At 46.5% G+C, this 21325-nt stretch overlaps 2 protein-coding genes across 13 annotated transcripts; one reads left to right on the top strand and one right to left on the bottom strand.

Moving 5' to 3' along the window:
* Positions 1-58: 58 nt before the first annotated feature.
* CNTD1 (cyclin N-terminal domain containing 1) lies at positions 59-8421 on the top strand. 4 transcript variants are annotated; one of them, XM_047706464.1, is made up of 7 exons: positions 59-409; positions 3287-3362; positions 3630-3798; positions 4764-4890; positions 5552-5696; positions 6318-6414; positions 6990-8421. In XM_047706464.1, exons 1-7 carry the CDS (start codon positions 241-243, stop codon positions 7158-7160), a joined length of 954 nt encoding a protein of 317 aa, XP_047562420.1. In that variant the 5' UTR covers positions 59-240; the 3' UTR covers positions 7161-8421. The 4 variants fall into 4 exon arrangements, with proteins under 4 accessions (XP_047562420.1, XP_047562419.1, XP_047562422.1 ...); XM_047706463.1 differs by having other exon boundaries at positions 61-409; positions 4728-4890; XM_047706466.1 differs by lacking the exon at positions 59-409 and adding an exon at positions 663-841 and having other exon boundaries at positions 4728-4890.
* Positions 7804-18945, bottom strand: BECN1 (beclin 1). 9 transcript variants are annotated; one of them, XM_047706453.1, is made up of 13 exons: positions 18809-18945; positions 18412-18540; positions 15476-15543; positions 14590-14648; positions 14094-14162; positions 13853-13943; positions 13610-13746; positions 13260-13454; positions 12072-12218; positions 10517-10666; positions 9943-10003; positions 9348-9490; positions 7804-8603 (listed from the first exon to the last, which is right to left on the bottom strand). In XM_047706453.1, the coding sequence occupies exons 2-13, from the start codon at positions 18536-18538 to the stop codon at positions 8435-8437; spliced, it is 1416 nt and encodes a 471-aa protein (XP_047562409.1). In that variant the 5' UTR covers positions 18539-18540; positions 18809-18945; the 3' UTR covers positions 7804-8434. The 9 variants fall into 9 exon arrangements, with proteins under 9 accessions (XP_047562409.1, XP_047562410.1, XP_047562411.1 ...); XM_047706454.1 differs by having other exon boundaries at positions 18776-18941; XM_047706455.1 differs by lacking the exon at positions 14094-14162.
* Between the last annotated feature and the right edge of the window lie 2380 nt (positions 18946-21325).

Below are 21325 nucleotides of genomic sequence, written 5' to 3'. Positions count from 1 at the left end.
GCGGTGGGGGCGAAAGGGGAGGTGGCAAGCGGCCGAGCATTCTGATTGGCTGAGGGGTCCGCGGCCGTTGGGGCGGGAAAAGGCTGTGGAGGGCTCGAGGCCTCAGTGGGCATTGGGTTTTCCTCGCCCTTGAGGTGAAGACAAGCACACGGAAGGCGAAAGATTCTGTCTGCAGCTAAGCTAAGGGGGTGGGTTTATGGATCCAGTGAGTCGCCCAGGTGTCCCCCGAGGCTTCTGAAGATGGACAGACCTGTGAGGTCAAGATTGGCCTCCCTCAGTGATTTCCAGTTCGGAGCTGTCGCCACAGAGACAATCGAAGACGCTCTGCTTCACCTGGCGCAGCAGAATGAGCAAGCGGTGCAGGAGGCTGCCGGCCGGACGGGCAGCTTCAGGGAGACCCGGATCGTGGGTGTGGACGCCGGGCTGGGGAACGAGTTTCATGGGAGACCGGGGGCACCCGTCTTTGAGTCACCGACCTGGAGATTCCGTTTACCTTATTCATCCAAATAAGTGTTGTTAGTAACTACCAGATGCCAGGTCCAGGGGATGTGGTAACGGACGAGATCCCGCAGCACCCCACCCTTGACTTCAGCCCCTACAGAGTGCTTACCCACACCACTTGGGGGAGAGCGGGGTAGAACGGAGATGCAGATTAGAACAAATCTGTAACTGACAACAAGGATGGTTAGATAAGTGACATGCCAGATAAAAGAAGCTTTTGTGGGAATCGAAAGGAGTGATAGGGAGAAGTGAGGGTAAGAAGAATTCAGGTAGACCTTGAGGAAGGATGACATTTTGATTGGCGAAGGTGGAGGAGGGGGACAGCTTTTCTACCAAAAGGGTATGATAACCGAGTAAAGCATGGACATAGAGAAGCTTGGGGTGAGTGTGGAAGAAGAGTTGAAATTAAGACCAGAAAAGTTTGGAGACATTCCGTGTGGAATGCCAAAGGGAAGAGTTTATACATAGCTTACTAGGGAAACAGGACGGCATTGAAGGTTTTCAAATATGGGAGTGATGTGACTTTAGCCTTTGCCCTAGAAAAAGATTATGTTGGCTCTGATGTAAAGAATGGTTTGGAGTAGAGAGAGAGAGAGGAGGGAGGTAGACCAGAGGAGTCTGTGTCAGTAGTTAGGCAACAGGGCAGACGGAATGACAAGGGAGGATGGATTAAAAACATTTCAGAGATAAAATCTGGAGCTCTGCAGTGGATGAATTTAAGAGGTGTAGAAGGCGAAGATGACTGTGCCAAAGGGTTGAGCCTAAGAGAATGGGAGTATATGGTGCTGTTAAGAGAAACACACACATTCATTTAAAAAACAAAACAAAACAAAAAAAAACAGGAGGAAACGTGACCTTTGTTTGGGAAAGTAACAGATTTGGTTTTGGACCTACTGAGTTTCAAGTGCTTGTAGAACATCTAAAGTAGGGTTTCTGGTGAGCTGTTTAAAAAATAAGTCAGAAGAGAAGTCAGAACTGGAGATAAAGTTTTAGGAGTTATCTTCATAATGATACTGTTGAAAACTGGCCGAGAATGAGTCTGAGAGGGAGAAAAGAGAAGCAGGTCAAGGTCAAAATGTTCCCTAGGAGACATTTTGTTTTCAGGCAATTGGAGTAGGAAGAAGAGTCATGAAGGGAACTAAAAATATGGTTGGGAGGAAGGAACAGAACCCAGACACCTTGGGAAGCCAAGAGTTTCCAGAAGGATGACGGTCAGCTATTTCACATGCCTCAGGGATATGAATGATGGAATAAAGGTTGCAAAAGGGTGATGTTATTTAATAATTTGGACATAGTTGCTGGCCTTTGAGATCATTGTTGTAGCAAATTGGGAAAAGTAGAAGCCAAACTGCAGAACAATAGGGAATTCACGAGGAAATGGAAGCAGCAGGTTTAAGCCAGCCTTTCAAGAAGGTTAACAGTGATGGAAACTAGGGAGATAAAGAGCTGTAGCTTAAGAGGATAGAAGGGGAGGGTCTTTCAGTTAATAGATGTGTTTATTAGTGCAGGATGGAGAGCCAGTAGGGCGGGGAGGCATAATCGTTCTGCATTGCACCTAACCCTACCTCAGTTTTCTTGGCGAGTTAAACTAGAAAATAGAAACAATCGCCCAGATAATTCAGACCCAAACCAAAACAAAACCAAACAACTGTATACTCACAAACAAAACAGAAAGGAAGCCTAAACTCCAGCAAATATAAGGACTAATGACACACAATTATGTGTTTTAGGGTATTTTGCTTAACTGCTTAAGCTAATCTTCTTATTGGCCACTGCTAGCAGGGTTTTAGTTTCTGTAACAGTAAAGTTTTGTACATATGTGTAACACATCAAACGGACTGTTCAGCTTTGTGCTAGCATGACTTCCATGTACCTGAGAAAGTCGAACTTTCTCTGAAGACACATGGTCATTCGACTGTGCATAATTCTTTACTGATCAGTGCTAAAAGTCCCAAGTTCTACAGGAGCTTCCTTTGTTAAGAACTAACATTTACCCTTGTTTCCACCCTCTTAATGAGATTGCAAACTAAACAGAATTCTATCTGGGGCTGTTCTTCCAAAGAGAAACAGAGGCAGCCTAAGATCTTGCCAAGGTATCTTGCCCTTCCCACCTTCCCATTGACTTTGCCCCCCCTCCCCCAAAGTGCGCTATGTTCCCTGATCTAGGGGATATTTCTTCCAAACTAGCCACTCCATAGTAACAAAATTGCTCCTGGGGAGAAGTTCAGCCACCACAGATTCACCCAACAAACTGGTGGTAGGGAGATGGTGTCCAGCTGTAAGGTGAATCGTGTTTGTAAAGCAATGGGAGTTCTCTAGAGGGCGGTTACTAAACAAACACTGTTGTAAAGAATATTGAAGCTCCAGGAGGGCCTTTTTCTGCTCCTGTCAACATTCCACTGAAAACAGAATATAGGGGTTAGGGGTTTTAATCCATCCAAGAATCTCCCTTGAAGCTGGAGGTTCCCAGCATGGTGTAGAGGCTGGTATGTTTGTGTGTAGCTGGCCAAGCTTTTATCAGCTGGGACCCACAGGAAGGCTCAAGGGTCACTGAGGGGGCTTGGGAAGCCCTTGTCTTTGGCGTTCAGTCAGTCTCCTTTTCATGCCTCTGATCTGCTTGTTGGCAGGAAAGGGAACTCAGCTCAGCTTGGGTTGTTTGAGTCCCCTTTCTCACCCCCTGACCCTCTTCCCTCGGCCCCCTCATGGCTTTTACACAATGCCAGGAGTTCACAGAATGGTTTTGGTTGCACCTTGTGAATTAGTCTCTTCTCTCTTGTTTCGGCAGAGTTTGTTTTTCTCCTGTCTGAACAATGGTGTCTGGAGAAATCTGTGAGCTACCAGGCTGTAGAAATCCTAGAAAGGTAAAGCCCTGGGCGTAGGCCTGTGTGAGTGGTACCTCTTAGAAGGACTAACGTACCCTTAAAACATCTTAAAAAGGAAAAAAAAAAAAACACGACAGTCGCCCTTCAGCACGAGACCTGCTTTGGCACACTCTACTGCTTGCAAATGTCCAGTTTCTCAGCCAGGGACTGAGACTGGAGACTGGAGATAGGGCAGAGCTTGCTGCACAAACTTCCTTTAGTTTGAGTGAGTGTGGATTGACTACTCTCCCCTTCCCTCCCTCCTAGGTTTATGGTTAAGCAGGCAGAGAATATGTACCGGCAAGCCACGGTCCAGCTGAGTGAGAAGAAGGAGCCTCAGAATTGGAAAGCTCTGAAAGAGCAGCTTTCCAGCAAGTTTATCCTGCGTCTTGTGTCGTGTGTTCAACTGGCGAGCAAACTTTCCTTCCACTACAAAGTAAGGAGCGGGGGTCCCTCCTGGGCACCTGCGTGGTAGCAGAAACCAGCTCGTCCGCAGGCGACTGTGAGAAACCTCCTCCTAAGCTAGGTGTTATGACTCCTGTAGAAATTCCAGAGTGCAATTATGCTTTCTAAATAAGCACACCTCCTACACACACACACACACAGGTAGTTCTTTAATAGCCTGCGGTTCTGTTCCCAAAGTGTAATTGCTGGACAGATGCCATCATTTATGCAGGTCACCTTTCCTCCCCTTGGACTCAAGGACAGTTTACGTAAGGTGCCTGAATTGCCAACAGGCCTATCAGTGTTACAGACAAACAGTTACATTTATAGGGGATAAAATGTTTCCATACCCCTACCCGATGCCTGTGTGGTAAAATATCATTCCTGCCACAAGGATTCACTGTCTTCTGTGGCCAGAGGCTGCACTCGGTGCCATGGGTACAACAAGTGAAAATATTGCCAGCACCCTCAAGGAATTTATTATCCAATGGGAGAAGGCACGCAGGCAGATAACGTGGGAGCGCGCGCTGATGAGTGTAAATACAGACAGCTATGGTGTACCTCCTTGGCCTTGGAAAGTCAAGCAAGTGTATTTAAAGAAAACGACTTCTTGAAGGGAGGTAGGTAGGCGTGGATGCTAAGAAAGAGGGAGAGGGGTTCAGGAAAGCAGGGAGAGAGGAAAGGGAGAGGGAGATCCAGACACAGGAAGCCGCATGTGTACAGGCTTGGAGAGCTGGACGGTCTCAGGAACTGCAAGTAATCCTGTGTGACAGGCATGGGGCGTGAGGGGCCAACTGCCAAGAGAGATGGCGAGATGAAGGCATGGGCTGGACTGAAAAGCTTTGTATGCTACGCCAAGATGCGTGACCTTTAGTCTGACACCCTTCTCTCTCTCTCACTGTTTTGTTTTTCTTTGCTCAGATCATCAGCAACGTTACAGTCCTGAATTTCCTCCAGGCTCTAGGGTATGTGCACAGTAAAGAAGAACTGCTGGAGTCAGAGCTTGATGTTTTGAAGTCCCTGAACTTCCAGATCAATCTGCCCACTCCCCTGGCATATGTGGAGATGCTTCTGGAGGTGTTAGGTATCTACTGTGTCAGGGGTGTGGGTTGGCATCTTCGTAGAAGGCAATAAGCATGTGCCCAGGGCTTTGGAAGCAGTGGGCAGAACCGGCCAGTGGGAAATGGCAGGAAGCCTGGGATGACCAAATCCCGTGTTCCTTTGGTAACTGTCAGGGACGGAGACTCAGGTGTCAGCGTCTGGCTGGTCTCACTGGGCACTCTCTTATTACAGGATCAACGAGGTGATTTTCTAGAGAGGGATGAGATTAAGAGGGGAGCAAGCAAATATATTCTAATTGTGTGTACACGGCAGATGGAGATTTCTCTATCTTCCCCTTTATCCTTTAAAATTGACTTCCAACTAGGGGCGCCTGGGTGGCTCAGTGGGTTAAAGCCTCTGCCTTCAGCCTGGGTCATGATCCCAGGGTCCTGGGATCGAGCCCCGCATTGGGCTCTCTGCTCAGCAGGGAGCCTGCTTTCCCCTTCCCTCTCTCTCTACCTGCCTCTCTGCCTACTTGTGATCTGTCTGTAAAAAAAAAAAAAAAAAAAAAAAATTGACCTCCATCTAAAGAGGTTTCCTACAGTAGAAAACATTAGCTCAAGAGCTTTGTGTCACACGTCAACGGTGATAGTGATCAGAGAGGACCCACTTACCGCTCTTTGCCATGCCCATACTCCATCTAGGATACAATGGCTGCTTGGTCCCAGCCACACAGCTGCACACAACCTGCCTGACCCTGCTCGACCTTGTCTATCTCCTGCATGAACCCATATATGAGAGCCTGCTGAGGGCTTCCATTGAAAACTCTGTACCCAGTCAGCTGCAAGGGTAAGCCAACTCCTTCGGGTAGGCCCCTTCCAGAAACAGTGTTTGAAGCACACCTCGAGAACATACCACGGGAATGGAATTTACCCAATAAGGCATCCAGTCTGCACAGGTCACTGGTTTTAATGAACTCCCAGTACGTTGCTTGGATGCAGATGACTGAGCCCCATCAGCAAAAACCCGAAAGGATTTTGCTTTTAAATTTAAATGACTGCAGGTAATTAACATGCTTTCTTTCATAGTTCTTCCTTTACTGCTGTTTCGATTTGAGATTACTGGACTGCCTTTTAGTCGCTTAGGAAAAAAAGACAGTCACAGGGTTGCGACTTCGACAAAAGGGTTTGATTACTGTAAAGTCAGACTGGTAAAAAGGCTCACAGTTACATGTGTTAGGGAGGCAGATGGGACAACAAAGGCCGATAAACCAGTCAGAAGGCTCAGGTTTTGATCCCAGGTGGGTTGGGGGAGGAGGCCAATTAGCCATCACTTGGGCATTTCCTTCGATATCTAAAAAAGTCCAAGATGATCAACATAAACAACTCATAGGTGAAGTCCCATGGCCCTCGGATTTGGAAGGTCAAGTTCCATTCAAGCTCCAAAATTAATATGGTTTTAATCACTCAGGGAAAAGTTTGTTTCAGTGAAGGAAGACTTCATGCTGTTGGCGGTAGGAATCATTGCGGCGAGTGCTTTCATCCAAAACCACGAGTGCTGGAGCCAGGTGCGCACCACTGAGCAGGACTGGTGTGGTCAGAATGCACTCAATAGAAAGCATTCTCCCATCGGTTAGGGGAAAAGAGAAGACAACTTATAAAAAATAAGTCAAGACCCAGCATGAGGATGAGTAAGCAGGATTTGGGGGGCGGGAACACTAGGGCAGCCCTGAAAAGCCCTCTCGTTTTCCCCTTATGGAACTGGAAATGGAGGGTAACATTCAGCTTGTTCCTCTCCCTTTCTGATGACAACCCACTATTACGGTCAGGTCCAGTAAGTATGCGCTCCCCAGTAGAAGCCAATGTCTAGGCCCCAATGCCATCTTCATATTTCATAGACCTTATCTCCAGCAGAATGGAATGTCTAGCAGAAACTTTCCAGGCTCACACTATCAGGGTAAAGGGATCCGAATGTCACCTGGCCATTGGCAAACACTGGGATCTGGATTTAATCTTCTCTGCAAATGCAGAGAAACAAAAAAATTTACATATGGCTTGAGAGAACAGGCCAAGGGATGTGTCTGTCTGTGCGCTAAAACACAGTGAGGTTATTTAGTAATACGGAGTCTGTCTCCTTCCGTAGGTTGTGGGGCATTTGCACAGCATCACAGGCATTGCCTTGGAAAGCATCGCTGAGCTCTCTTACGCAATCCTGACTCACAGCGTGGGAGCCAACACTCCTGCCCGACAGCGGCCGGCTCCTCCCCACCTGGAGCCCAGAGCTCTGAGGGCCTCCGCTGGCTCTAACACATGAGGTGCCTCCAACACAGGTGCGCTCAGCCCACCAAGTATAAACAGCCTTCCTCACCGCGCTCAGCCCTCCTTTTGTGTACTCTCCGACTCAGGATACAGAAGTTCCGAGTATCTTTTTGAACTATGTTTTGTATTCCAACTTCATGCTCCTTTTTCTGCACCAGAGAGAGAGTTAAAGTTGACAAGCATGTCCTTTTCACCGTTATCAAGACTGAAAATGTCAAGGAGCTGGGAGGAGACAGAACATTAGTGAAGTTGGTTCGTTTTTGTTTAACAAGATATTTATAGCTTTTCCTTAACTGTTCACTTCATTGAGAGAGGACACCAGACATGAAAATGAGTATTAACCAGGGGCTTGAAAACCGGGACTGTTTGGGTGACCTTGACTGATCATCAAGGAGGCAACCTTTATCTCCCCTTCAAGTTAGCTTAACATCTCTGTTCTGTCACTGAGATGTACACAAATGGGGCTTCCTCTACAGCTGACTATCCCCACGAGTCTTTTTTAAGAATAACACTAATCCATCTCTAAACATGTTTCGACAGAATTTCCACAAACTGCACTTGAACTCAACACTCCTAGAATATAAAGTACTCTATCTTAGTCAACAAAAAAGCCCAACAGTACACCTCTGGGCAGTTACCAGACTGCAGTTAAAACTTTTATTACAAATAATTAAATCTCTGCATAATGTCTCAGACAATATCAAACACCATTTCATATTTCTAACAGAAAGCAGAGTAGGCAGTCAGCACGAGAACCAAGACAGGACAAGTGTTAAATCTCAAGCTTCTGATCACACCACCTGGTAACCAAAGCTGATGTGTCACTCTCTCACATTATCCAACTGTGCGTCTCACACATCTCGTCGTCTCAGTGCAGACAGAAGTTTCTAGTTCATATTTTAAGTGCAGGAAGTTGAGAGAGAGAAAACCCAGTGAAAACACATCAATCTCAATTCAACTCCATTAACAACAACAACAAAAGCAAATTTAAATTATTTTGAGGGGAAGGGGGCAAGGGAGGTATGGGGTTAAGAGTCAAAACTATGACAAAGGCTGGTAGCTGTACAAGGCATGTTGTAGCTCTGGAAACTGTCACATGATATCCTAAAATAAAGTGGCTTTTGTGGATTTTTTTTTTCTTTTTTGGTATTGTAAACATGTGCTGTTTAATAGTACCCGAATTTAATTTAAAATACTTTTTTCTCTTTGCAAACAAAACAAAATTTAAAGCCTTTAAGGCAAACTTATCTTCCTCAGAAAAAAAAAAAGTCACTTGTTATAAAACTGTGAGGACACCCAAGCAAGCCCCCACTTGAGATTCGTCAGCATGAACTTGAGAGCTTTTGTCCACTGTTCCTCAGAGTTAAACTGGGTTTTGATGGAATAGGAGCCGCCACTGCCTCCTGTGTCTTCAATCTTGCCTTTCTCCACATCCATCCTGCAGACGGACACAGCAGAGCTCATTAGTAACTGAGATTCGAGTTAAGTCAGTTCAGGCAAATGGGCAGGGACTTGGGTCATGGGACCATTCACGTCATTTTATCTAGTAAAGAACTCCTGGCAAGGAATGATAGTGTATTTTGGATTTGCTTGAAAGCCAAACATCAAGAAGGCTGTCACAAGAGCCTCATTGTCATTGCGGGGTACAGGGACAGGACACACACCCAAACAAATGAGAAGCCTGCAGCAGAGGGTACGTGGGGGTTACAGTACTCCTGACTGTTTTCCTAGGCATCCCTGAACTCACGGGGAGAGAAGGGAGGCAGAAGAAAAGAAATGCTTTGTTTTGGGGTGACAGAAGCAGCTTGGCCTTACCCTCTTGAACTAAGGTCTCCGTCTATCACTGGGCTCTTATAAAATTTGACCAAAAGAAGCATTCTTATTTATTTACAAGGGCTTAAGGGGAAAAGCTTCCGGGAATTAGAGAACTGGTTTGACCTCTGTGCTAAGAAAATCCCCCCAAAGCCCCGAAGAGAATATTCTTTCTCCTCAGGGACCAAGTGGTCACATTCAGTCCTGCTAGGAATGTTGAATCCGTCTTTGCCCATCAGTCATGTGACTCTGCAGCATTTTCTGCTTTCCCACCATTTACACACTATGTTTTGCTTCCATTCTTACTGTCCCTTCAATTCTGCTCAATTTGGTCCTACTCCATGTTCATTCCACATTAGGGGATACTGACCTGTAAGGAAGACAAAAACGTGTCTCGCCTTTCTCTACCTCTTCTTTGAACTGCTGCACACAGTCCAGGAAAGCCACCATGGCATGGTCAAACTTGTTGTCCCAGAAAAACCGCAACCCCCCAGAACAATATAATGGCAGCTCCTGGCCAGGAAGAGAGAGAACCAGCTAAGGGGGTGGCACTGAGACCGGCTACCAGCGATTGTTCCCAAGCCTAGCAATCCCTCGAGTGGTGTTCTGTCCGTATTCCACTGGAAAACAGTAAACTTGGGCCAATACGAGCCACCAAGAACTGCTTCACCATCACTGGAAATGAATTAAAATAAAACCCTTGATCCTCACGGTGATCCCTTTCCCACCCCAGCATACATCTCCTCTGATCTGCCCTTAGCCCTTTTCAACAGATTGTAAGAACCTATTTTGTGTCTCTAGGCCCCAAAGGGCTAATCCTGACCTAGACAAGACCCCGAACAAGACATGGGATCATGAGATACCTCTAAGAAAGAAACTAAGAAATGCTGTTATCAAAAGGAAACCATTCCCTCAGGAGGTACAAGGATTCTGCCTTCCAGTGAGAATGGGGCTTCCCAGAATACCTTAGATTTGTCTGTCAGAGACTCCAGATATGAATGGTTTCCATAGGGAACGAGTCGATACCTAAAATGGAGATGCACACGGAGACGGATACAGGACTCCTGCTGAAGTGATTACTGGAATGTTAGAACCCAGTGATTTTCAGGCTTCATCCTCCCAAGGACAACTTTTATTATTCCCACCCCTCTCCCTCATCTCCCCATAGACTCCGTGTTTAAAATATGTGGTTTACTGAGCCAACTACATTTATTATATAATTGGCTAGGGGGCCTTTCATTGGAACATGTAGGTTTTGTTTAGGCTGAAAAAAACAAAAGCTGAAAACAGCTTGAGGAACCACAAGGTTCTGGAGAAGCTGGGCTGGGGACCATAGCTCTGGTCATGCAGTTCAAGGACTGCTGGCTGAGTGGAGAGAGCCCTGTTGTAAGGGGGATGATCAGAAGCAGAGTCTCCATAGACAGAAAACCCTCAGTGTGCTGGGAGCAAGAGCTCCTGCCCCAGCAGAGGACTCCCCCGCTGGAGATACAGATTACATCAAGGACATGCCACACCCCAAGAGAGAGGGGCATTTCTTACCTCTGAAATTTCAGACCCATCTTATTGGCCAGGGCGTGGAGCAGCAACACCGTCTGACCCCAGGCGGCATTGATCTCATTCCATTCCACAGGAACACTGGGCAGGCGACCCAGTCGGAAGTTATTGATGGTGCCAAACTGTCCACTGTGCCTGGAGGAAGGCGGGAGGGTGGGGGGAAACACAGGGAGACCTTAACACTCAGCAATTTGAGGCTTCCGGCTCGCACCTAAACCCTTGCATAAATCTCTCTCCTCATCTCCCCATTCACATACCTCAGCTCTACTGGGCACTTTATTTACTCAGTAAGCTCCGTGCCCAACGCAGGGCTTGGACTCATGACCTCAGGATCAGGAGCCACGTGCTCTACCTACCGACCGAGCCAGCCAGGAGCCCCTCTACTTGGCACTTTAAATACACATCCAAACGTGAGTCGTCATCTTTCCGCCTGTGCTCAGATGCCAAAGTAGAAAGGGGGACATCATTCCTGAATGCTCCCTCTCTGTTCCCTCCCCTCAAAAAACACCAAGCCCTCTTGACTGGACTTCCTAAATCTCTCCAATCTATCCACTTTTTTCCAAACTCAGTGCCGCTGCTCTATCTTTTCCCACTTAGAGGCCTACTGACAAGTTTCCTTACCACTGGCACTGCTCTCCCCCCCACCACCGCCAACACTTCCCACAGCGCAGGTAAAGCGACCACCCACAAATGCAAATGTAATTAAGTCACCTCCCTGCCTAAAGTGCTTCAGCGGTTTCCACTGCCCTTTGGATGAAGCCCAAATCCCTTCATGAGGCCTACGAGCTCCTTGGAGAACTGGTCACTCTCCAGTTTCATATCCTGTCACTCTCCCCTTCACACTCAATCTCCAGTCACAATAAGCTCCTTTCAGGTCTCCGGACTCACCACCCCCATGTTCCTCTGTTTCTTTGCACATGATGTTCCTCCACCAAGAACAATCCCCCTCTGCAGGCTTCCCTTCATGTCTCAGCTTAAACATCAACCTCCCCTGGGGCAAACTTTCCATGGGGCCTTCCCAAATTGCATCCAGTGCCTTTATACGGCCCCAGAGCTCCCCCTGACGCCGCCCCGGGGGTCACAGTCACCACGCCGCATCACAACAGGCTATCACACAGCCATCCCTTCCACGAGATTCTAAGCAACCAGAAGGCAGAACGCACGCTGTGTGCTATTGCCCTTTGGGTGCTTAACAAGGTGCCCGCCATGTACAAGATGCCCAACAGATACTAGTTAAATGGAAAAAACGTCGAATAAATACATCAGTGATCCTAGGGGGAACACCTGGGCAGATGACAAGGTTTTCGTGGGACTGCGGGGCTCAGATCTTTTCCTTTCCTTGGGGGAGTGGACGTCACCAAGCTCTAGAGTTCCAACCCCGGAGGTGCCTATCCCATCACAGGGAACGAGAGCAGCCTGGATGGGGTGACTGTGTACAGTCCGACATGGTGGGAGGCGGACACCCCGGCCTGGCGGTCAGCAGCTAAGGTGCAGGCGTGCAGTGCTCCCCTGGCCCTCCTCACCCTCCAGCCCGCGTTACCAGATGTGGAAGGTTGCATTGAAGACATTGGTTTTCTTCAGCTTGTCCAGCTGCATCTGGGCATAGCGCATCTGGTTTTCCACGCTCTTCAGCTCATCGTCCAGCTCCAGCTGTTGTCGCTTGAATTCACTGTACTCCCGCTGGTACCTGTGAGCAGCAAGGGGGCCACTGAAGGCTGCTGGTTCAGGACTGAAACTTCTCTCTCACCACCCGGCATAACAGCTCAGTCTGGTGGTTATGGGGAGACCTAGTTACAGCATCCTTTCCATTTGGCACAGATCCCATTCAAAGGAACATACAGGCCCTAGTTGTTCTGCCTACGAGGGACAGAAAGGTCTCAAATTCCAGCTGCCCACATGCAAAAGGTATAGGAAAACAGGACTTTCCTAAACCCGGGCCAAGCGCTTCTCATATTTCTGATCCTTTACAGAAGGGAGGTGAGGGGGTTACGAGTGGCTTTTTCCTTGAAATGACCGTAACTGAACTACCAGAACCTCACTTCTATGCACCTACCAGTCCTTTAGAGTTAGATACACCATTTCCAAGGGAACTTGCTCACAACTTTGAAAAAATTAATTTTTTCTCTGTCCATCACCTCCCCCACTTTAGTTAGTGCCACCACTGGGTCTCCTCCCCTGGACAGAGGGTTTTCTCAGGGCAGGATCACCAGTGAAATTTTGGGGCTAGGAAAGAACAAATGTAGGCCACCAAGCTCATCTTTCCATAGCAGGATGCGGATTGGGTGGCTGACTTACGGTTCCCTACACAATGGAAATGTAACTAGAACCCTCGTTTCTCCCCTATTTAACCCAAACACTTTTTTCACTTACTTGGGCATGCCCCCTCATATAGAACCCTCTCAACAGAACTCAAGAAACAGGGCCTGAGGGGCACCTTGGTGGCTCAGTGGGTTTGGCTCAGGTCATGATCTCAGGGTCCTGGGATCGAGCCCCGCATCGGGCTCTCTGCTCAGTGGGGAACATGCTTCCTCCCCTCTCTCTCTCTCTCTATCTGCCTCTCTGCCTACTTGTGATCTCTGTCAAATGTGGGAATCTCCAGATCTGGAGCAGACAAGCTGCCAAAAGACAGGTGACTGCAGCTTACAAAGTACACAGACACATTCAGTTAGAAGCCACTTGTCCTGGAGCCTCGAGGCCAGGAAGACAGAGGAAGAGGGTGACCACTCACTGAGCTTCCTCCTGGTCCAGTCTCTCAGCCTCAGCCTGGACCTTCTCGAGATTTTCCGCCACCATCTTGCGGTTCTTTTCCACCTCTTCCAGCTCCTGGATCAGCCTCTCCTCCTCCAATGCCAGCTCCTTTAGCTCCATTTGTAGCTGTTCACTGTCGTCCTCGTTCATCTGCTCTAAGATCTCCAGACAGCGCCTGCCGAGCGCACAGGTAGAATATACTCACCGCAGGGAGCCCGTTATGCTGTTTACCTGAGCACAGCTCCCGCGTCAGAGCCAGGCCGTCTCAGCGTAGGGACAGCTCTAGCATCCAGACCTCGGGTTCCCGGCGCCGGCTCTAGAGGCACTCACTTGTAGTTCTGACACTCATTTTCGGTGACGTTGAGCTGAGTGTCGAGCTGGTCTAAGAGAGTATCTGTGCATTCCTCACATAGAGGGTGGTCCACATCGGTCTGGCCTGACATGATGTCAAAAAGGTCCCCAGTGACCTGGAAGGGTGGGGTGGGGGAGAGTCAGGGTAGGGCCTGGCGCCCGTGACCTGTCAGGCCACCCGCTCTAGGAGCCAGGCCTGCCGCTGCGACGCTGCCCACTTGCCTTCAGTCTTCGGCTGAGGTTCTCCATGGTGCCGCCGTCAGATGCCTCCCCGATCAGAGTGAAGCTGTTGGCACTTTCGGTAGACATCATCCTGCAGACAGCCCCCCGCCCACGGGCCACATGAGGGAGCAGAGAGGCCTCCTCCACCGACTGCTGTGTCAGTGGCAGGGACTCTCAAGCACCGGCTGAGGGGTCTCAAGGCGCATACGCACTCCTAGCCCGACTGACCTCCCAAGGGTACCTCTCTCCCAAGGGAAGGCCATGCTGGTCTTCCACAGGGGCACTCAGCTCGAAGGTTGGCCTGGATGGACTAAGGAGGGGAGAGGGGGCATCAAAAACTGACATGTGGGTGTGTGTCTACAGCAGAAAAGGAAGGAGAATCAGGAAAGACCATTTTTAAATCCTATACCCCTCACCAGCAGCCTTCACATGCATCAACAACTAAGAACCTGAACATCTAACAACACCTGCTACTCTAAAGCTTTTCAAGAGCCCATCTCTTTTATGATCATTCACTCCCTCAGACTTTCCTCTGTCCCTTCCCACTGTGTGAATGGCTACAGGGGAAACCAATACTGGAAAGGGCTGGGCCAGGTATAAGAGAATATATCTTTTCTGGAAGAGCCAAAAGGTTAGGTGATTTATCTCTACTACCTGGCTCCAGGTCTCAGTTCTGGGTTCCATTAAAATTCTACTGGCCTCTGGCAAGAAACAGGGGGCTGGGGAGTGGTAGGCACCTGGCTGGGGGGATGAATCTGCGAGAGACACCATCCTGGCGAGTTTCAAGAAATGGCTCCTGGGAAGGAAATAAGAGGGCATTAGAACTTTGGCAGCTTGGAGGTGGGAGTCCCAAACAGCCTCAGAACTATCTGGTTTTACCCTTGATTGATAACTGCCGGACTTGATAAACCAGACACTTAAGAAATAGGTATTACCTAGCCCATCCTCAGATATGTGCACTAAGAGAGGACCCCGGTACAGACAAACCCCAAGTCCCACGTGACTTTTTGTGGGAGACATCTCCCAATTGTTATACTCCATTGTAGTTAAATTTACATTTTCTCAACACTTCCCAGTTAGGGGGAAGAATGCCCTGAAACACCACACAAGGAAAAAGCCATATCAGACTGCAATGAAGTCTGCCATGGCATACAACAAAGTAGATAATTTATATGCTTTTGATACTTTGATATAATTTATGTGTGATCAAATACTTAGACATCTACCTTTGACAAAGAAAATTATCACTGATGTTATCACAGTTTAAAAAAGACATGTTTAGGGTGCTGGGGGGCTCAGTAATTAAGTGTCTGCCTTCAGCTCACAGTCATGATCTCAGGGTCCCGGGATAGGGTCCCAAGGTGGACTCCCTGATCAGCGGGAAGTCTGCTTCTCCCTCTCCCTCTGCGTTCCCCAACCCCCGCTCATGTGCACGCACTGTCTCTCAAATAAAATCTTTAAATAAACAAAAATGACATGTTCTCTAATACTGATGATCCTTTCTGGCTAGAGTAATCATATTCTAGTCCAAACTAAGCTACTTTTGAGAATGGAGAGGAGTGGATATTAATAATTAGCTAGGACAATAGATATAAACCAGGCATGCATTCCAGTGTTTCATACCTCTCCTGGGTTAGCCTCTTCCTCTTGGGTCTCTCCTGGTTTCATCTGGGCAGTGGCAAGTAATGGAGCTAAGGACAAGGAAAATATCAGAATTAGAAAGAGTCTTAACAAAGCTGGAGTGTGTATGAAAGTATGGGAAAACGAGAAAAAAAAAGCCTCATCACCACTCCCACCTCCACCTTTTCCTTTAAGTACCATCTGCACATAGATAAACCTTTTGTCTTCCTCCCCTTGCCCCCATTAAATCAGGTTAAGTAATTTTTTTTTTTAGATTAAAGAATTTAAAAAATTTTTCCCAATGTAATATCACAATTGTGTTTTTAAAAAGACATCTTAGCAGAACTGCCATCTTCCAGTAATTCGCTAAAATGACCAACACAAAGGGAAAGAGGAGAGGTACCCACTGTATGTTCTTTAGGTCTTTTAGAAAACATGGAGTTGTTCCTTTGGCGACATACATGCGAATTTACAAGAAAGGTGATACAGTGGAATCAAGGGAATGGGCGCTGTTCAGAAAGGACTGCCCCAAAACGTTACCATGGCAAAACTGGAAGAGTCTACAATGCTACTCAGCATGCTGTTGGCATTGTTGTAAACAAACAAGGGCAAGATTCTTGCTAAGAGAATTAATGTACGTGTTGAGCATATTAAACACTCAAAGAGCCAAGACAGCTTCCTGAAGGCTGTGGCGGAAAATGATCAGAAAAGGAAAGCAGTCAAAGACAAAGGTACTTGGGTTCAACTGAAGCATCAGCCTGCCTCACCCAGAGAAGCAAACATTGTGAGAACCAACGGAAAGGAGCCCGAGCTGCTGGAACCTATTCCCTATGAATTCATGGCATGATAAATGTAAGCAAAATAAAAGACCTCAAGACTGTAAAAATGTTTCTCTTGAGCAGAAGTATAGTGTCCTTTCCCCTCCAAAATATTTAAAGCAAACTTTGTGTCCTAAAAAATAAAAATAAAAAACAAAAAGACATCTTATCTTTCAAAAATACTTACCAAAATATTTACAGTATCTCTATGTTTGGGATTTCCTCCAAAATAATTAGGGGTGAGAGGGGAATAGATGGGGGTATAGATGAAACAGGATTTAAATATGCATTATTATTATTATTTTTTAAAGATTTTATTTATTTATTTGACAGAGAGAGATCACAAGTAGGCAGAGAGGCAGGCAGAGAGGCAGGCAGAGAGGGGGGGGGAAGCAGGCTCCCTGCTGAGCAGAAAGCCTGACATGGGGCTCGATCCCAGGACCCTGGGATCATGACCTAAGCCGAAAGCAGAGGCTTTAACCCACTGAGCCACCCAGGCACCCCTAAATATGCATTATTAATTGTCGAGGATAGGTGATGGGTATGTGAGGTTCCTTTTATACTCTGAAGTTTTCCATAACAAAAATTAACATCTCCTCTCCTCCAGAATAACTTGGAAGGAATACGAGGGAACTTTCTGGAAAGATGAAACCTTTCTACATCCCAATGATCTGAGTTACACGAGTGTATCCGTTTTGTCAAAAATGCACAGCTAAGATTTATACATTTAAAGGCATGTCATTTTTGAAGATATGGAGAACATAAGAATGGCGAATGTGGCCTATCGTTGAAGCAGGGTGATGGATATGAGGGAGTTCACTATGCTATTCCCTTGACCGAATGATTGAAATTTTCTGTAGTGAAAGGTTAAAAATATATTAAAGAGGGGCGCCTGGGTGGCTCAGTGGGTTAAAGCCTCTGCCTTTGGCTCAGGTCATGATCCCAGGGTCCTGGGATCGAGCCCTGCATCAGGGTCTCTGCTCTGCAGGGAGCCTGCTTCCCTTCCTCTCTCTCTGCCTACCTCCCTGCCTACTTGTGATCTCTGTCAAATAAATAAACAAAATCTTAAAAAAAAAAAAATACATATATATATATATATATATATATATATATATATATATATAAAAGAGTTAATTCCACTCAGAAAGAGAAATTAGGGGGCACCTGGGTGGCTCAGTGGGTTAAAGCCTCTGCCTTAACCTCAGGTCATGATCCCAGGGTCCTGGGATTGAGCCCCATGTTGGGCTCTCTGCTCAGGGGGGAGCCTGCTTCCTCCTCTCTCTCTGCCTGCCTCTCTGCCTACTTGTGATCTCTGTCTGTCAAATAAATAAATAAAATCTTTAAAAAAAAAAAAGAGAAAGAGAAATTGGTAGCAATGATAACAGCTAACACTTGAGTACTATTTGCCCAGCATATCCCTAAGTACTTATGTTCTTCATCATATCCAATCCTTACAATTACCCTAAGGTCATTTTACATTTTGCAGATAAAGAAACCAAGAAACCCAGGCTGAAAAAGTAAAAGTAACTTGCAAAAAGCCATCCAGCTAGTAAATGACACGTATGATTTAAATCCAAACAGGCTGACTCTGGACCCAAGAGCTTATTTAAACTACCTATTCAGTCTTTTCTTTGTTTTGTCTCTAACTTCATCTCACTTCTTGGACTTTAAGACACTGTTCCTCCATTTACCTAATGTTGGCTACCAGATAAGTCACTTAACCTCTCTGAGCCTCAACTCCTCAACTGTAAAATGATGACTGTACTCCTCCATTGGAGTTGTTGCAGGGATAAGTGATATAATGCATGTAAGGCACTTATTATATGGTAAGGCCTCAACAAACATTGTTTATTATTATATATACATATTCCTTTACTCTGAAACAGTAAGAGCAGAAAACTAAGGACCCTTCCTTAAAATAGGAAGCTCTCAGAAGCACACACTGTCAGAACTCCTCCATGCTCCCGACTAGAAAACAGGGAGCCCGAGAGATGAAATGTCTTTCCTAAGTTCACAGCAAGTTTGTGGCAGATTACAAAAACAGCCACCTTAAGACCTAGAGCTCCAAAGCTGCCCTTTTCCCACGATCTTGACCACCCTCTTTTCAAGGGTCTCCCTGACCTGTGAGCTCCTGGATGGTGACACGATCCAGGATCTTGAAGCTCGTGTCCAGTTTCAGGGGCTGGCTGCAACGCTGGCACACGAAGCTCACTTGCATGGTGCTGCTGGAAGTTTTAGACCCCTCCATCCCTGCGGCGGTAGAGAGGCGTTGTTAGATTGAATCAGCGCCCTTGAACTCTAGGTCCGGGGCTACCACCTGCCTTGCTGGTATAGTGAAGGGGGGAAATCCTCGCCCACGCCATTCCCTGTAGCAGCGGTCGGATATCAGGCGGACCCGTTTCCGGGAAAGCCCTGGCAAAGCCAGTTTACCAGCCCAGAGTCTGGGAGCGGCTTCGACAGGGGCCGTCAGGGTTCCCAGGCTCACTTCTAAAGCCCCGGTTCAGCCCCCGAGCGTCACCTCGGGACTCGGAGCCCGCAACCCTGGTCGGTCTACCGCGGGGGCACCGTGGCGTCAGGTCTTTCCGGGAGCGACGCCTCCAGACCTGCCATAGCACAGCCTTCTGATACTTCCCTGTCGGCCAGCAGAGGACTTCCGCCCGGACCGGACGTGACGTCATGACCGCCTTGCTGTGGCTTGGGTGGTCGGTCGGGCAGTACTTGCTTACGGGCTCCGCCGCGCCACCTAGAGGCTGAGCTGGGAAGCGCGGCAGGCGTTAGCGGGTGGGCAATAGTAGTGAGGAAGAGGCAAGGACCGAGTTGGAAAAGAAAGAGGAGCCTCACCCAATCTGTAACTCTGTGACGTTTCTTTAGATTTGTTACTTCTGAGCGGAACTACTTTAATTCTTCTTGAAGTATCAGTTTTAAAACTTTCTCCTTGGGAGAGCTGGGCTCTCTTTCAAATGCCCCTGAAAAAGTGGTAGACACACTTGGGAGGGGAAGGTGAGGAGGTAAATTTTATCCTGTTCTATTTTATATTTTAAAATTTTAGCTATTTATTAGGGAAAATAAAGCGTTTCGGATATCAAATATCCAGTTATTGAAATTATAAAACTAAAATATTTTGTCTTGGTGCAGGAATAGACCACAATCAATGGAACATAATATAGTTCAAGAATAGACCAAGTTTACAGGGGTTTTAGTATATTGTAAAAGCTCGTATTTCAGGGGCGCCCGGGTGGCTCAGTGGGTTAAGCCTCTGCCTTCGGCTCGGGTCATGATCTCAGGGTCCTAGGATCGAGCCCCGCATCGGGCTCTCTGCTCAGCAGTGAGCCTGCTTCCTCCTCTCTCTGCCTTCCTCTCTGCCTACTTGTGATCTCTCTCTCTCTGTCAAATAAATAAATAAAATCTTTAAAAAAAAAAAAAAAAGCTCGTATTTCAAATCAGTGGGGAAAGGAGCTACTTAATAAGTGATGACTGGATCCAAACAGCCATGTAGAGAGCAGAGAGCTGAATCTCTACCTCCCTGTTTACGCCGAAAGAAGCTCCAAGTTGGTCACAAATTTAAGAATCAAAAACACAATAGTTAAAGGTACTAGATGAAAGCATTAGTGAATATTTTTTATAATCTTGGAGATCTAAGTATGATGAAAATCAAAAGCAAAGAGGAAAATATGGAATTCTACTCTTTAGAAATTAAAGCTTTCTGAACTGTCAATGACACTGTAAAAAAAATTTACAGAAGAAAAATGTAGAAAATAGTTGTGGCTCATAAGACAGGTGAGTTTCCTCAATATACAGAGATCTATTCGATCAAAATACAGAACTTTATTCAAAAAAACCACCAAAGACCAGTTATGAAATGGGCAAAATATATGAAAAAGTGAGCTCGAGAACAACAAATGATTGATAAAGAAACAGATGTTTCATTTCATTTGTAATTAAGTCAATGGAAGTTAAATGGGGCAGCATTGTTGATTTATGAGATTGGTAAAGGCTAAACCAGTTGATAACATTCAATGCTGATGAGCATTCATGAAACTCTAAAATGACATCGGCTGGGAATGTAAATTAGTATAATCTTTTCAGAGGTCAGTTTGGAAACATCTATCAAATTCTTAAATGTTCATATTCTTTGACTCATAAAATATCTTTCTAGGAATTTACCTAATAGATATACAAGTGCACAAATATATACGTCCAAGACTGTTCACTGCTCAATGTCCTTCAGCCATAGAGGATTGTTTAAATAAATTATGGTATTATTCATTCAGCAGAGTACTATGTAGCCATGAAAAAGAATAAAGTAAAATTGCTTTTTTTTTTTTTAAAGATTTTTTGTTCATATTTTTGACAGAGATCACAAGTAGGCAGAGGCAGGCAGAGACAGAGGAGGGAAGCAGGATCCCGCCAAGCAGACAGCCCGATGTGGGGCTCGATGCGGGGCTCGATCCCAGGAACCTGGGACCATGACCTGAGCCGAAAGCAGAGGCTTTAACCCACTGAGCCACTCAGGCGCCCCTAAAATTGCTTTTTATTTGGTCAGTTTGGCCACTTTGATAATAGTCAGAAGAAGGGCAAAGGTGGCTATAGGGGGACTAGCTAAGAGGTTTCTCCATGAATTGAGCCAAGAGGTGTCAATCGAAATAAAAATTATAGGCAGTATACATGGTATGATTTTATTTGTATAAAAAAATAACATGACATATGATATGACCTATGTTACGTGGACAATGGGACAGAGACTTTTTCTTCTACTTAAGGCAAGTTTGTACTGCTGGATTTTTTTTTAAATAAGCCTACAATTCATTTACAAGATCAAACCTTTATAGGAAGATGATTTTTTAAAAGAAGGTATTTATTTATTTAGCAGAGAAGGAGCAGGCGAGCACGGGAAGGGGGAGCGGCAGAGGGAGAAGAAGGCCCCCCTGCTGAGCCGGGAGCCTGATTTGGGGCTTGATCTCAAGACCCTGGGATCATAACCTGAGCCGAAGGCAGTCACTTAACTGACTGAGCGACCCAGGTGCCCCTATAGGAA

Source organism: Lutra lutra, chromosome 16, assembly GCF_902655055.1.
Source record: "Lutra lutra chromosome 16, mLutLut1.2, whole genome shotgun sequence".
Taxonomy (NCBI): Eukaryota; Metazoa; Chordata; class Mammalia; order Carnivora; family Mustelidae; genus Lutra; species Lutra lutra.
This window is presented reverse-complemented; position numbering and strand designations above follow the sequence as displayed.

What these genes read in the sequence shown, in the direction of transcription:
- CNTD1 (XM_047706463.1), top strand. Translation starts at nt 241, where the DNA reads ATGGACAGACCTGTGAGGTCAAGATTGGCCTCCCTCAGTGATTTCCAG. An exon ending in CAGGGAGACCCGGATCGTGG is followed by an intron (nt 410 to 3,286) that starts GTGTGGACGCCG and finishes TTGTTTCGGCAG; the next exon opens with AGTTTGTTTTTCTCCTGTCT. An exon ending in GCTGTAGAAATCCTAGAAAG is followed by an intron (nt 3,363 to 3,629) that starts GTAAAGCCCTGG and finishes CCTCCCTCCTAG; the next exon opens with GTTTATGGTTAAGCAGGCAG.
- BECN1 (XM_047706453.1), bottom strand. Translation starts at nt 18,538, where the DNA reads ATGGAGGGGTCTAAAACTTCCAGCAGCACCATGCAAGTGAGCTTCGTG. An exon ending in AATGAGTGTCAGAACTACAA is followed by an intron (nt 13,455 to 13,609) that starts GTGAGTGCCTCT and finishes TGCGCTCGGCAG; the next exon opens with GCGCTGTCTGGAGATCTTAG. An exon ending in ATGGGTCTGAAATTTCAGAG is followed by an intron (nt 10,004 to 10,516) that starts GTAAGAAATGCC and finishes TCTCCATTTTAG; the next exon opens with GTATCGACTCGTTCCCTATG.